A 15,504-nucleotide genomic window follows, 5' to 3' on the forward strand; every position below is an offset into this window, starting at 1 on the left:
GTACGTCCTACATAATTAATTTGATAGTACAACAAAATTGTTTTTATTACAGTTCTTTTCATTCCACTTTATGTGCACCGTTTATATCGATTTTTAAACACATAAATTAATTTTAAGATATCGCGATGAGGCTTACCCTCAGGGGTAAATCCCTCCTGGCGAGTTGATGAACCCTGTAGAGCACTGCGTCGCTGCCGGTGTCAAGGCTGCCGCTCTGACAGGTCGCGTAGAACTCGCCCCTAGCCGAGAGCGGTGCGAACAACTCATGCCCATGAGAGTCCAAGCATTGAGCGTACTGATCCCGCTCCGAAGACCTCGAGGATTTACTTTCCGGGACCATTCCGGACACGCTACTGGCGACCGGGGCCCGGCGAGTATCTTGGAAAACGGCGGTCAATCGGAGAACCTCACCAGCACGCACCGTCGTCTTTGTGTAGTGGGCCCGTAAATTTCCATTCTCTGCGACAGAAATTAATCCAAACTTTGATAGAATTATTTCTATAATACTGAACAAAACTCAATTGGGATTTAACAGATTCATTTCTTTTCTTATTGTTAGAAATTTAGAAGAAAACGAAGAGAATCAGAAATCTCTGTGGTAACTTTAATTATTTGTGGAAACAGATTATAAGCGCAATTAATTAAAAGTATTTAAATACGTCGCCATGTTAAATTCAGAAAGAATTACATCAATTGCTTATAATTTATTCAATAGCAGTGTCAATAAATTTTATTGACACTGTAAAAAAAAACTTGCTGCTAGTACTTGAATCAATAATGTGCGTAAGTTTAATTAGCTCGTTAATTTATGTATATATCTGTATGAATGACAAGATTGTCAGATGTATTATACAATGCGATAGATTCGTAAATATTAAGAAATATTTTTTTCAATTTATTTCAGGTGTCGATACATCATAAAATTATATAATACATGTAAAAATTAATTTAGAAAAGCACCAACTCTCTCTTTCTCTCATCTTTGTATTATTGACATAATAAAGTACATTATATTCAATATAATTTCTATTCACTTAAAAGTATTTTCCTAGATGCCATTGACACTGCAAAAGTATAGCTTTCAGTAACTTAATTTTTTTAAGTCTTCTTATTGCATACAGTTTTAGAAGAAAGCATCTCAAAAAAAGTCTTTACTTGCGTTTGACGGATAATATGCGTGTTTTGGTTGACTGTATCACATCGACATTCGAGTGTTATAATACACTAGCGAATTTCCATGTGAATCGATCGTGTACCGTTGCATGGATGAGCAGGTATAATAAAAAAGGCGGGGTGGCGAGCAATTAACGACAATAAACGCAGCGTATAACGGACGTCGGCGCCGCGGACTTACGGGACCCATCCGGATCTCGTCGAAAGGAGGAGCCGAGAGGGATGCGCTCGCGCGAGAATTCCTCCTTTTCCGCCGCCGTGACCATAATCGTTACGACGGCGGCGGTGTGTAATGGCGTAACGTTCGCGCCACGAGCTGTATCCGTGTATACACGCGGCGTTTGCGAGTCGCGTGTCCGTGAGGACGGGCTTTCACCGGGCCGCGTGCCTATTACGTTACGCGCTTGTCGCGCGCGAGAAGCCTCGCGCCTTGAGTATGCTAAACGCACGAGCGTACGCCGTGAAAGCCACACATTACGAACACATTGACATTCGTGTCACGGTCAGTCACGCCGCAAGATCGTGAAAATAATCCACGAGAGATCTATTGCACACGCCTGCGTACGTACGTACACGCGTGTCGCGAGGCTGACAGGACATTTTGGGTCCTTACGTCTAAACAATGATGTTAGAAGAAAGACGTTGGAACACGCCAATGATTATACAGCGCCGTTAAGCGAACGGAGGAGGAAGAGGGGGGGGGGACGAGTCGGACCTTACCGTTCGTCCAATTCGTGCACACAATCGCGCAATTTCACCGAATACTACTTTCCCAAGGAATTACAATGGAAATTTCTCGTGTCTCGTGGAAAGAATCTACGCTATTAACGAGCCGGCGTGCTGCCTCGTAGCGGGCCGCGTTTCCACAGGCAGATCGCAGCGGGTGATAACCGGCAGCCGCGACAGTTGGCCCGTGGAAAATGCGGACTTGGGTTGGTCAGGATAATAAACTCAACGGGTGCCAGATGTGACGCGAGATACCGTGGGTAATCTCCGTTCGGTTAACTCGCCAGCAGTATGCGTACGCAAGGAAAGAATTATGCAAATGATGAAAATGAATTCCGAATTATTGCTAAATCGAAGTGAGATATTTCACATCCTCGAAAGATTTGATTGGAAATTTATGTCATCGACGTTAAAGTCCGACTGCAATATGATACAGGTAGTAGGCTATTTGATGAAGGTAACTTACCCATTTTGGAATGCGTCAACGTGTAAGCCCGCATTGGTTTCGCGAGCAAGAATGCTGGTACTCCAGCGCGCACCAAGGCGCCGACTCTCCTGTATACTCTGGCATTTCCGGTGCCACTGTTGTGGGAGACTACGGAGAACCAGCCTGCGACATAGAGAAAGATTACACGTGAGACATTATTATTATTATTAAGAGAGAGAGAGAGAGAGATAATTGAGAACAAATTTATGAATAAAATATCGAAAAAATTGTGCTTTTTCTTCTACATAGACATAACGTTTCTATTGCAAAGGATTAAAACTAAGGATTTTTAGCTTTACAAAACATCAACATGTAAGAATTGTAGGCTTCTTTATTCTTTCTTATCCTAATGAAAACTTAAATAATTTTTAAGACCAATAAGAGATTGTACTCAAATTTTACTCAAACGTAATAATAGAACAATCTATAAAATTTTTGTTAGTAATACTTTGAGATGTGATATATGTATTATTCAGTGTTTTGTGTACAACAAAGAACGTCTTCTTGTCGTGAAACCCGCGATGTTTCATCGACGTGGGGCGTTTCGCTTTCTCGTGGAGGGACACGAGGTGACGCGGCACGTGTTGCCGATCGTGCGCGACGATTGTTTCTCGTTTGTCCGAGCTTTGTTAACGCTCGATTCCGCGCGCGAAACGTGACAAACGTTACCGTTGCTGCACGTGCACGCCCGCGTGGAAACACGTTTCACTTTGAGGCGCGCGCGCGCTCTCGCATAGCGCGAAAGAAAAACCGGCCGGCGCGCGAGACTGGTTTCATAAACCTACGAGCGCGCCATTAAAATCACCGACGGCCAACTTTAATAATCCCTTTGCGAAATCGCAATGTCAATTTGACCCACTTTGTTAATACGCGAGCGAGCACGAGCGCGAGACGCGGCGGCCTCTCCGCGCCTCGAAACGAACGCCGACGTTTATAGCTCGGCCTAACGAGATCCTAAGATTTAGTTTCATAGAGGCAATTTAAGTCACCGCGTAAATTGTTGCTCGAGTTATGCGCTCTACACCGCGTCTGGCCACGATGACTTTCGTTAAATCTGTGATTGTAACACGCACCTAAGATTACTAAGGGTCAGTTGTTCCAACTTCTTAGTAAACTTATCTGCCAGGTAAGCATGTGTCTATCTTCATTTCTTTTCTTAAATAAATAAAGACAAACATATATTTACGTTTGTAGTTGTTTATAGTGATTTTGCTTTCGTTTGCGGTTGAACCCCGTTCGCGCGATACAATTATTTAAACAATTTAGTAATAACGAATTATATCTCGCGAACGGTTCAATTACAAACTAAAGGAAAGTCACTACAAACAACTACAATTCTGAATCGAGTCCCGCAAGAAAACTTAAGATATCTCAATGTCGGGTGCAAGTTTTTTTATTTTAATATTTTTTATTCTATTAAACTACAAACGAAATTATTGTTAATATGTAAGACAAGTGCGAGAAATATCCTTAGCACGATATTTAAAGCGAAAATATTCGCTGCGAACACCGATCGATTTGCTTATAACAATATTGATTTGTGAGAAATCTCGGAGCGAGGCCAGCCTTGTTTTCGAAAATCCAAGGTGAGAAAAACAATATTTGGAGCGAACGAGGCTGGATGATAATCGGCAGCGAGGCTTAGCTCGCGCACCGGGAATAAAATAAAGACATTTACGTATTGCAAGAATCTTTTAAGTAATTTACGGTCCCGGTCCATCCTGATGTATCAAACCATCCAACAATTTGTCTTTCTTTTTCCCACATCCTTACAAATACAAGCAACTACAAACGAAATGCTCACGTTTTCTATAAAGAAATATTATAATTTTTAAAAAGTCGGGTGCTATACAGAAAAAAAAATTACTCTCAAACTGAAACTTATGTATTCAAATTAACGCGATCCTCGTTTCATATATAAGCAACAATATATAATCTTACAAGAATTTGAAAATCTTGAATTTCAAGATATTATAATCTTATTTCAATACTATAAGTATTGTTTTAAAAAGATAATTGTTTTGATAATTTTATTTTAAGAAAATTATAATCTTCGATTTAAATATGTAATATTTTCTATCCAATATTTTTTTTTCCATTCAAGAAAATTATTCTTAAATAACAATATTATTTTCTTGATTCAACTATACAAAATTTTGAAATAAATCTTCATTCAAGTAAATCTTTTTGATTTAACGCGATATAATCTCATTTCAAGATTTCCGTTTTGAAACTGGAGATATTGTCAAAACAAGAATATTCTTTTTTTCTGTGTAGGTTCACACACAGGCAACGGCAAAATCTAAATTATTTTCGAGACCATGCCAGGGACGGGCAAGTACGAGAAGCGTCGTGAAATGCGCCGGATTTCCGGACGTTCGCGCGCAACCACGCGTTCGTTTTGTTATCGCGTGCAACGGCATCGAGAGAGGAAAAAAACAGGATCGCAAACTTTCCCTTCTTCGTAAGCTTCTTACACGTAAGCGCCGTCGCCGCCGCCGCCGCATCGCGCGGGCGTAGGCCACGACGCGTGACACGCGATTGCATAACGTACGCATGTAAAAACGTAATTACGTGTGCGTTCGCGTGCGTGTGCGCTTCCTAGTTAACCTATCCACCTCGCGGTAGACGCAGAGTACGCGGCGGATGAAAGGGGCACGCACAGGGAAACGAGGAATCCCCCCGGGTTTTTCCTCGCGGGAGCACGTCGAGCACGTCGTACGGTTCTCTACGTTGTCGACGCGAGCCGACGGATGTCACGGCATCGCGAACTCTCCAGTCGAGAAGGGAGACATTCGTGAGACATTTCACGTGGGCACGTCGGAACGATAATCTAATTTGCGTGCCATTTATCCAGCACATTTTCTCCAACACAGACGCGAGGGCTTTCACGGAAGTTGTCCCGATCGCGTAAACAAAGCCAGATCTTTGTAGATTGAAAGATGCTCACTCACACACAGTTGTTTATAATTATAAAGATAATTTTGATTTTTTTTAAATCGATTAATTCGGATCTGAATATTCACATTAATTTAATCGAGCTGATCGATGGACAATCACCTTTTTACTTTATAAAAACATAAGAATGCTACATTCAATAGTAAAAATATCAAGTGTTTTTTATTTATGCGTGACTTACCGACGCACCTGCGTCGTGGACGCCCGCCATTTGGAAAAAGCAGCGTCTTCCAGGAAAACGGTATCGGTGGCAAACATGGCGGACGTGCTTGCGACGAAAACTTGATCCCGCGCGATTTACGACGGGACGACGATCACCCTCGCCCTCGTCCTCGTCCTTGTCCTCGCCCTTGCGTCGACCGAGCATACGTAAATCGCACACAGTCCGTGTTAGATTGACGGTTGTACACAGGCTCTAAAGAGACGAGACGTTCTCGTCGAGACGAAGAAAGTTCTCGGAATGCCGACTTCGAGAGCGAGCAACTTCGTCGCTTCGGATACGCGGGCACTCGGAACGGAAGAGGGGCGGCTCCGCAGCCACTTCGTCACGACGAACGACAACACGATCCACAACGAACTACCGTGAACACACACGCGTACGATCACGATCGACAACACGGTCGAAGGACGAAGGACACGGCGGTCGCCGGCGTCACGTCCGTCTCGCGCGGCGTCTCGATGAGAACTACTTGCACTTTGCCCGGGCGAAATTACTACGCCTGCAATTGCGAAAACGCCCGATTGGCCGAAACGATACGAGGTGAGCCGCGAGCCCGCGGGAAAATGTTAACGCATGAAAATCACAACGGGCACACAGGGATTAACGTACGGATATGCAAACTGGATTCAACACTAGCTGAATCGTAACGTGCGTGCCGACGACGTACATCCGACACGCGGAGGGGTCCGCATCTCCTTTCCGTCCGTCGCCGAAATTGCTCCGCGTCACAAAAAATTTTCCGCGAGCGCGCTCGTTGGTCAACGGTCACCGCGTCGTTTTCGCGACCAATCAACGCGTAGTATAATTTCGGCCGGGCGCAGTGGGGGTCAGTTCCCCACGGGACGCCGCGGGAGGTGGCGGGCGTAACGTAGCCGTCCGTGTGGTCCTCCGTGACCTTCGTCCTTCGATCGGATTATCGATCGTATTGTGTTGTGTACGCGGGCGTGTGCATCGCGAGGTGACCGTGAACTTGTCTCGTTTCCGACTAGCGTACGAATTCAGAGTACGAAAGGGGAGCATATCGCTCCGCGATCGACATTCGGTGGCTCCGAGTGCATTGAATCATCTCGTTTCTCTTGAGCTCGTGTAGTACGTGTATCAATACGTGAATCTGATGCAGACTGTGTGTGATTTACGCGAGGCTCCGGACTCGTTCGGGGGCGATCGCTGTGTCGTCGCAGATCGCGCGGAGTCATTTTTTCGCCGCGAGTGCATCCGCCATGTTTGTCGTCAATACCGTTTTCTTGGAAGACGCTACTTTTTTTAAATGGCGGGCGTCTCACTTCAACGGATCGCGATCGGTCGCTACTTTTCTCGGGTATCGAGAGAAATCTCGGGTAAAATGCGTTGTACAGTGAATCTCGTCGTGGATTTTGCCGAAATCGAAGCTACTTGCTGAATTGTTGACGGGAAACGTCATCCTGGAAATTCTGGTCAACTACCTGTTATGTGGAGGGAACGACACGTCGTAAAAACAGGTGCGTCTAAATTCCTTTAATTTATGCGACTTATTGATTTTCGACTTTAGCCATCTGGATCGGAAATCCAGATAGATAATTTTATAAAGGAACTCCCCGAAAATATTGCGAAATAGGTATATCGATGATACGATAAGACTTTTTCGATGATATCAATTATAGTTCTAATGTATCTTCTCAGAAATTTACGCGATTAATAGAAATAATAGGTATTTTTTAATTTTAATGAAAAAGAATTATGTTTCCAAAATTATGATTTTGAAATAATTCCATTAAATGTTTTTACAACCTGGAGTGCTACAATAGAATAATAGATATTTTTTAGTTTTAATTTAAAAAAGTATATTTCTAAAATTATGATTTTTAAATAATTTCATTAAATGTTTCTACAACCTGGAGTGCTATAACAGAATAATAGATATTTTTTAATTTGTTGTAAAAACATTTAATGGAATTAATTTAAAATTATATTTCTAAAATTTAATAATTTTGGAAATAGAATTCTTTTTAATTACAATTAAAAAAAAAACCTATTACTTCTCTTAGCACTCCACGTTGCAAAAACATTGAATGGAATTAATTTAAAATCATAATTTTGGAAATATACTTTTTTTAAATTAAAATTAAAAAATATCTATTATTCTGTTGTAGCACACCAGGTTGTAAAAACATTTAATGGAATTTAAAATTATAATTTTGGAAATATACTTTTTTTAAATTAAAATTAAAATATATCTATTATTCAGTTGTAGCACTCCAGGTTGCAAAAACATTGAATGGAATTAATTTAAAATCATAATTTTGGAAATATACTTTTTTTAAATTAAAATTAAAAAATATCTATTATTTTATTGTAGCACTCCAGGTTGTAAAAACATTTAATGGGCTGCCGAGAGTATAAGCAAATACACGCGGCGTGTACTAAGATAGTGCTTACCAGGATAGCCTTCCGGGATGATTATTTCCGGACCCACTTTGACGTCGTGACGGTAATTAATTTAAAATCATAATTTTGGAAATATACTTTTTTTTAATTAAAATTAAAATATATCTATTATTCTGTTGCAGCATTCCAGGTTGTAAAAACATTTAATGGAATTAATTTAAAATCATAATTTTGGAAATATAAATCTTTTTAATTAAAATTGAAAAATACTTATTATTTCTATTAATCGCGTAAATTTCTGAGAAGATACATTTGAATTATAATTAATATTATCGAAGAAGTCCTATCGTACCATCGATACACCTATTTCAAGACCGATTGTTAACATCGCGAACGACCGGGTTTTTAAATTCCATTAAATGTTTTTAATACTTGGAGTGCTACTGTATGAATGACTTTTCATCCAAATGCCAATTTAAATTTAATACATTTTTTGTTATTAAAAATCTTGATAGCTTAAAATAATACATTTAATAACTTTTTCATTTTAAAAGACATTGTTAATTTAATTTAGCACTTAGTAACCTATAAAGTAAGAAAAATGTAAAACAATTCTTAATTATGTGAATTTCTTCACCTAGAGTGATGTTAATGTAGAAAGAGAAATGTGAGTAGCATTCCAGAGTTAAGAAAGAAGCTGCCTCTTTGCTTGAGTCTTACTAAATTCGTTTACGTAAGTTGAGCACGAGAGTATAAGCAAATACATGCAGCGTGTACTAAGATAGTGCTTACCAGGATAGCCTTCCGGGATGACTATTTCCGGACCCACTTTGACGTCGTGACGGTAACGATGCATCAGCAGCGTAGCCGTGACTCTAAGCGATCTCTGTTGTTGCTTGTACAACAGTATCGGCCTTCCACCGGCACCTTCGACCCTGACTACCCTTGGCAGTGAGAATCTGTCCAAGAACTCGCGCAGTGGCATGAAACCACCGCCGGAACCCGCGGCCTCGGCGGTCGCCTCTCTCGAGCTCGGCAACGAGTCCTCGCCGGTTCCGGTGGCCTCGCCGCTCGACAACGTCGAAAATTCACCAGTCGACGACATCGCGACACAGTACTTTTCACAATAAGTTTGCACCAAACTCGATGTTTCTGTTCCCTTTTTTTTTTTTTTTTTACATTTCACTAGTCCGCACCATAGAATGTATACGTTTCACGTTGCCGGAAAACTTGTCGTACAAATGTCAGAAGTCAGATGAATTACTCTTTGTCCGCATGCTTGTTGATGAAAACTCGGCACTGTCCGAAGATGAGTCGTTGCACAATCCTAAATTTGAAAAAGAAAACATATGTATAATTTAATCGATCAAAAAAATCTTCATATTAAGCTATCTAGCCACTAGCAATTTTTTTTGGCTGGAGCAAAAAATTTCTTTTATCACCAAAAGATAGCAAATAATTAGCAAAAAATTCATGTATCGATGATTCTTTAATTTATTTAATTTATATACGAATTTTTGTAGTGGCTAGATAGCATAATATTAAGCTATCTAGCCACTACAGAAAAACGCATATACACTGAACAAATTAAAAAATCATTAATATAGGAATTATTTGCTAATTATTTATTATCTTTTAATAATAAAAAATTTTTTTGCACCAACCAAAAAAAGATTACAAATGATAACTTTTTCTTGACTGGAGCAAAACAATTTTTTTTCTCACCAAAGGCTAGCAAATAATTAGCAAATAATTTCTATATTAATGATTTTTTTATTTGGTTAATGTACATGGATTTTTTTCTATTGGTTAATATTAAGCTTATAGCTTAATATTAAGCTTATAGCTTAATATTAAGCTATCTAGCCACTGGTTTTTTTGGCTGGAGCAAAAAAAATTTTTTTCTGCAAAAAATAGTAAATAATTAGCAAATAATTCCAATGTGGAAATCGATGTGTTGTGGTGATATGGCTCAGCCAGCTTATAATATACCTTAAACGTAAAGCAAAATCGGAATAAGATTCTGTCCGTCATTTTAACCATTTTCGATGGAATTCGTCATTTCGCGAGACGTGACAGTCGTGACAGTGATGCGCTGGCGAAGCGCGCGAACTAATGAATGATTACACTTCGGGCACGTTGATGATGATGATGATGAATTTATGACGATGATTATCTCCCGTGGCATACCAGTGTGTCGCCACCGGTGTTTGTCTTTTAGATAAGCGGCTCTATGTCGCGGAGAAACGTGGGTGGAATGTTAAAACGGTAAACCACGCTCTGCTACTTGCGAAATGTCGCCTGCCGCCTTTGAAGTCGTAAGTCGGCAGAAATGCGGCATCGCCGGCAGTAAAAAGGACAAGATATGCCGGAACGAATGGATAATTTATAATAGGATAAAATTTATTCACTTCAGATTTTGTACTAATCGAAAAAGAATTTTTTATACTATTTATCTTGGAATAGTTAATTAATAAGCATCGTATTATTACTCAATATTATTTTTCTAATTGAAAAAAAATTGATTAATTTCTCTTGGCGTACCGTTAAATGAAAGCGTTAATTTTTTACTTTGCTCTCGACCTATTTCCCTCGTTAATATTGGTCGCCAAAAAGCTATCACTACGGTCAATCGTTATACTTTCTCTGTGCTACAGTGAGGTAGGTTTTCGATCTCTAATCCGATTCACTCTTTGACTCTGTATCCCCAGGATTTTCACGTAATTAGGAACGATGATTTGTGCCTGTTAGCAGCCCCGAGAACGACATGGAATATAATTTATTCGTGCTCGCTGTCATAAATACAGTCCATAATGCACTTTCTTGAGTGACTTGCACCTGCGACATTCCACGGCTATGCGCATTCGCGGCAATATTGCGTACATCGCATACGAATGACGGGAATTAATATTCTACATATGTAGAGAGTAATACGATGCGGGAGGGAACCTTCGGCATTATTCTCGATTCCGGTCATGAATACACATGAGAATGGGGAATTCTTTTTTCGTTTGTTTGTTTGTTCGTGAACCCACGGCTCGTTTCCTCGTTATTCGCGATAGATGTTTTATATATAATGGGGGTTTTAATTACCTACGACTAAAACGATCGTGACGAAGGTATCGTGAATTACCACGACCCTGTGTCGCGTAAGCAGCTAACTTCCGTTTTTCCGTATTTTCTTGCGTCGTTTGTTTATGTCTTACGGATCCCCTTCGCAATGTTAGTATGCGTCTCAAATGTGTACGAATACTTGCTATTCCGCTCGTGTGGACGATCTTTTTCAGAAATCGCATTTCCACCTCCTGCTACATGCGTGCGTTTATAACGAACGATTATGCTTCGATCGAAATTTTCAAAGGAACTACAAGAGACGGTGACGGGAATAGAGATCTGTTGTCAAGACTTTTTTTTTTGTAATTTTACTCGCTGAAGACTTGGTCGCCTATTGTCTGCTATTTTAAAGCTGACGTTCGTCACGTATGATAGACGTTGAGCGTTAAAGCGTCCGTTTTGTCGAGCATGATGTAAGTACGTGTAAACCTGACGAGGGACGAATTGCGAGAATTCGCGATATCAAGTAATTAAGCTATTCACGCAGAGTTCAGTTAAAAAGCCTCGCCGCATTTGTGTGCATAATAGATCGTGCAAAGTGAAAGTGTGTGCACGATTTAGCAATTCACCCATTAGTGGCTATTCTAAGGTGCAAATGTTTTATGTTTTCCAGGCGGCGTTGTGTGCATCGGGAACGTCCCTGACGTAATTTTCCTACAGAAGACCTATCGTGCCGGCCAAGCAAGCACGTAACTCCGTTGGAGATTTTAATCGAGCTTATGAAAGTTTCTGCATTGCGCGCAACTTTCTAATGATATGATGATTAATTAAATACCAGGAACAAAGCAGGTAATTTTAATTTAAGTATAAGTTAATAAGAACTTTCCGTGAGAGGATCTAATATACTCCAACACTTCAGTGAAAGTAAATCGTTTGTGAATCCAATATTGAGGATTAACGATCGTTACTAATTAACATTTTGCACATTTATAAAGTACTAAGACAAGTACTATACTAATAATTTTTAGGAATTATAACTTAAATTATGATTTCCGCGCATAATGTAAAGAGCATAATAGAGTATAATAATAAAAGCTGGGGTCTACAAGTGAATGCTTTGAACCATTCAATATTAATATCCATTTTCAATAACGTAGATTGATACAGATTAACTTTCTCAGATTAACTTTTAATTTTTTTTTAAATTTTAGTAGAACTCTCTCTAGAAGGTAAAGAAAAAAATTAAATCCAGCTCAAAGTTAATCTGTATGGTGGAAATGTATACTTAGCCAAGTGGACCTTAGCCAATATTTAATAATAGTATTCCAAACAGCCAAACTTGTCAAGAGCATGTATTGCAAACGTGTATTGTATGTTGTATTAGTAGAAATCTAATAACATTCGAGCAGTTTAATATCGTAATAGATATCAGAAAATGACTGGCAATATCATTATAACAAGGTGCTCTATTTCTGCTGTTATGTTATGGCTGATAAATCATCATGACAGAAATTAAGTTCAAAGAACGCACAATAGCCAGAAATGTGCTCTACAGTCATGAATTTTACTGGCATACTGTTGGCACACTTGTTCCTTGCTAGATAATATGTTGCTATCTGGAATACTTCCTGAAAATGAGTTCAAGTTATGATGCCTATTTTTATCTCTTATTTTCTTGTAATATAATCTATTCTTTGTTCGTTGCTCCATGTCCGAAGACATAAACAGAAAGAACAAATATTTATCATTGACGAAACTCGACTTCGAACTTTGAACTCCGATTACGATGGTCCATTCTAACCTCTCTATTTTCGTTACTCTTGCGATTTTTGAAACACGATCGCGGATACTCGGATTAGATTCGATCTCAATCACTGTTGTAATTATCCTACTCACTCACCTCGTCAATCATCGAAACTTAACGTAGCTCCGTTGTATCCACCAAAAAAACGTCAATTTGCACGAAGCATTCGTCTTACACGTGCGAGCAAATAGAAGACTCGACATCACATCCTAAAGATATTATGAGACCGTCTCGAATGCTGTCGTCGAAGTCGAAATGTCGAAATGACGCAAAAACGATACTGTAACAATTCTGAAATGATGCTGAAGATTCGGAGTCACGCGATAAGCTTTTTCGCGCGCGATTGAACGCATTACGCAGCAGAATTTTAGGTTGCCAGACCAACGGAGAACTCTGGCGGATGATACGGTTTTCGTAGAGTCGAGCATACACGGCACGATCGACCAATCGAACGACCGGTCGATTGGAGCGCGTGGTGGTGGAGCTCGACGAAGAGCGGCGGCCCCAACACCTCGGACGAGATCGTGCAACTAAAGTTGGCAAGCCGCAGAGACGAGCGGCGCGGTGCGCTAACGCCGCGAGTTGTGTCTCCCCACCTCGTGGGGATCCCCAGTTCAAATAAACTGTATCGCGCAGACTCGCGTGCTCGGGAATCTCTCCTCGAGTCGCCGAGTCTTTTCCTCCTTTTTCCGCCGTGACTTGCCCGCGGACTGCTTTCCTCGATCCATTTCCCGCACGATTTCCAGGTATTTGGCGCGAAGTCCGCAAGAGATCGTATATAGGTCGATGATTTTAGACACTTGCGAATTTTAAGCGCTATTTCAAATAATCCGAGTGATTAAAATTTCTTGTTTTGATCCCTTGTTTTTAATTGTCAGTGAAATGGAACAACTGAAAGTGAAATGATTTAAATATGTTATCATAAAAGTGATCGTAGAATCTATGTATGTTCTAGGCTTGTGAAACTCTAAAACGCTTTTAGATACGCTGCTCGACAATATTCTACAATAACATTATATAATATCCTTCTAGACAATACAAAATAAACTCATTATAGCTTCCACAGAATTAATAATATCGTGCAATAATACATTGGGCGTCCGGGGGATCGCTTCGGAGTTCCTTAGATGATTTAGATCTCTCGGTTCTTCTCAGTCCGTGCAATTTTCCCGTTAAACTTTCGACTCGGGCAGCAACCGCCGGCAAATCCATCCGATTTTGATTGGCAATCAAATCACGAACGCGATGTTTGCTCACGTAATTAACGGTTGTATTTTATGCATCGTGTGTAACCAATTACTTCGCGCTGCTACCCCATAATTTGAAATTTCACGTTGAATTCGAGATATCCATGACTGGTAACCTTCGTACACCTTCATCTGAACCCACAAACTGGAATGCCAAGATCATATAATAGAGTATCGTGTGACTTTTCATTGAATCACTGAATTTCTCATCGACCACGCCGCGTCGTTGCTGATGGCGCGGGGCGCAACGCCTCCGCCGCATGCAAACGCGATATACTGTCTCCCAGTCTCGTTGTCGGACATCCAAGACACTCGGCAATTACAAGGACGCGTATAACAGTTAATACCGAGTTATTATAAATATCGAGGTAATACTCACCGACTTAAATGAGACTTGCGCTATGTCCGCCACATGTTCGCCGAGCAGATGGCCGTGCCACTTTCCGCGAATCCGCGAGATGGACCGCTACGCGGCGAATTGCGTAACAATGATCGCCGTCGCGAATCAAAAACACAACTTTTTTCTGCTACTTTGGTTTTTGTAACTGTATCCGAATAAGTATGTCGCGCCTGGCTACATTATTCGTTTGAAAACATCTTGTCGCCGAGACACGCGGAGACCGCGTCCTCCTAAGCGCAGTCTATTCAATGCAAAAATTTCGATAGGTTTTTCAAGAGGTGTTGTAGCGTTTTTTTTTACGCCGAAAGGCGGTCTGTCAATGTTTAATTTATGAACTTTTGTCGAAATTCATGGTTTGCAACCACAAAATTGCACACGTTGTTATTGTCAACTGAAGACAACGTTCAAAGCGTAGTTTGTCTTCAAAGTTAAAATCACATCGTTAAATTTAATGAACCACCTTTCGCAGGTTGAAATTGATCGCAACATTTTTTTAGAATACATTACAAATGTTTTTATGCTTTTTAAAATATTTGTTTATCTCCGAAATTTGTATATTATTATTTTACGTACATGAAAATCTTTCTTTATTCATTTTTACCTTTATTTAAGAATATTGTGATAACTTACTCGTATTTTAGCTAATTACTTTTTTAAACAACAGCTAACATTATGTCGTCTTTTTAATATATTAAACTTATTTGCAATAATGCAATAAAAAAACTTGGTCACAACATTTTTATAGAAAATCCATCAAACTTTTTGCACTCACCCAATTTTATTTTATCGTTGGACTTACTCGTAACGTGAACTCAAATCGTTAGAAAACTCCGAGGAAGGTATGTCTTCAACAAGCAAGAAGTCTCAATGTTACTTGACCGCTTTATTTCCTTAAAAAAAAAAGGCGCGTATCTTGATTACACGAGAAACACTTGTTATTAGCGGTTTTGTCGATCAGATAATTGGAAGGTTCATTGAAATAAAAGTCACGAAGCCAAGAAAAGTCTAAAATTTAAAACAATTATTTTTACAAAAATTAAAAAAATTGTGTTTATTATATCTTCTACGGAC

The 15,504-nt window shown here is 39.9% G+C and overlaps 1 protein-coding gene and 1 long non-coding RNA gene across 6 annotated transcripts in view; one reads left to right on the top strand and one right to left on the bottom strand.

Moving 5' to 3' along the window:
* LOC105839276 overlaps positions 1-13,335 on the bottom strand; it is a 38,285-nt gene extending 24,950 nt beyond the window's left edge. For 4 of the 5 annotated variants that reach the window (XM_036293617.1, XM_012685463.3, XM_036293618.1 and 1 more), the window contains exons 1-4: positions 12,883-13,335; positions 8,721-9,255; positions 2,366-2,509; positions 137-459 (exon numbers count right to left, since the gene is read on the bottom strand). In XM_036293617.1, coding sequence (XP_036149510.1) covers positions 137-459; positions 2,366-2,509; positions 8,721-9,033 — 780 coding nt within the window. In that variant the 5' untranslated portion in view covers positions 9,034-9,255; positions 12,883-13,335. Of the gene's footprint in view, positions 1-136; positions 460-2,365; positions 2,510-5,533; positions 5,978-8,720; positions 9,256-12,882 lie in introns of those variants that run through there. The other variant, XM_036293619.1, reaches the window with a different exon arrangement.
* Positions 6,962-12,876, top strand: LOC118647856. The gene is made up of 3 exons (XR_004964992.1): positions 6,962-7,042; positions 7,900-8,031; positions 11,656-12,876. It is a non-coding gene; the product is annotated as an uncharacterized LOC118647856 (long non-coding RNA).
* Positions 13,336-15,504: the final 2,169 nt, after the last annotated feature.

This window comes from Monomorium pharaonis, chromosome 11 (genome assembly GCF_013373865.1).
Source record: "Monomorium pharaonis isolate MP-MQ-018 chromosome 11, ASM1337386v2, whole genome shotgun sequence".
Lineage (NCBI taxonomy): Eukaryota > Metazoa > Arthropoda > Insecta > Hymenoptera > Formicidae > Monomorium > Monomorium pharaonis.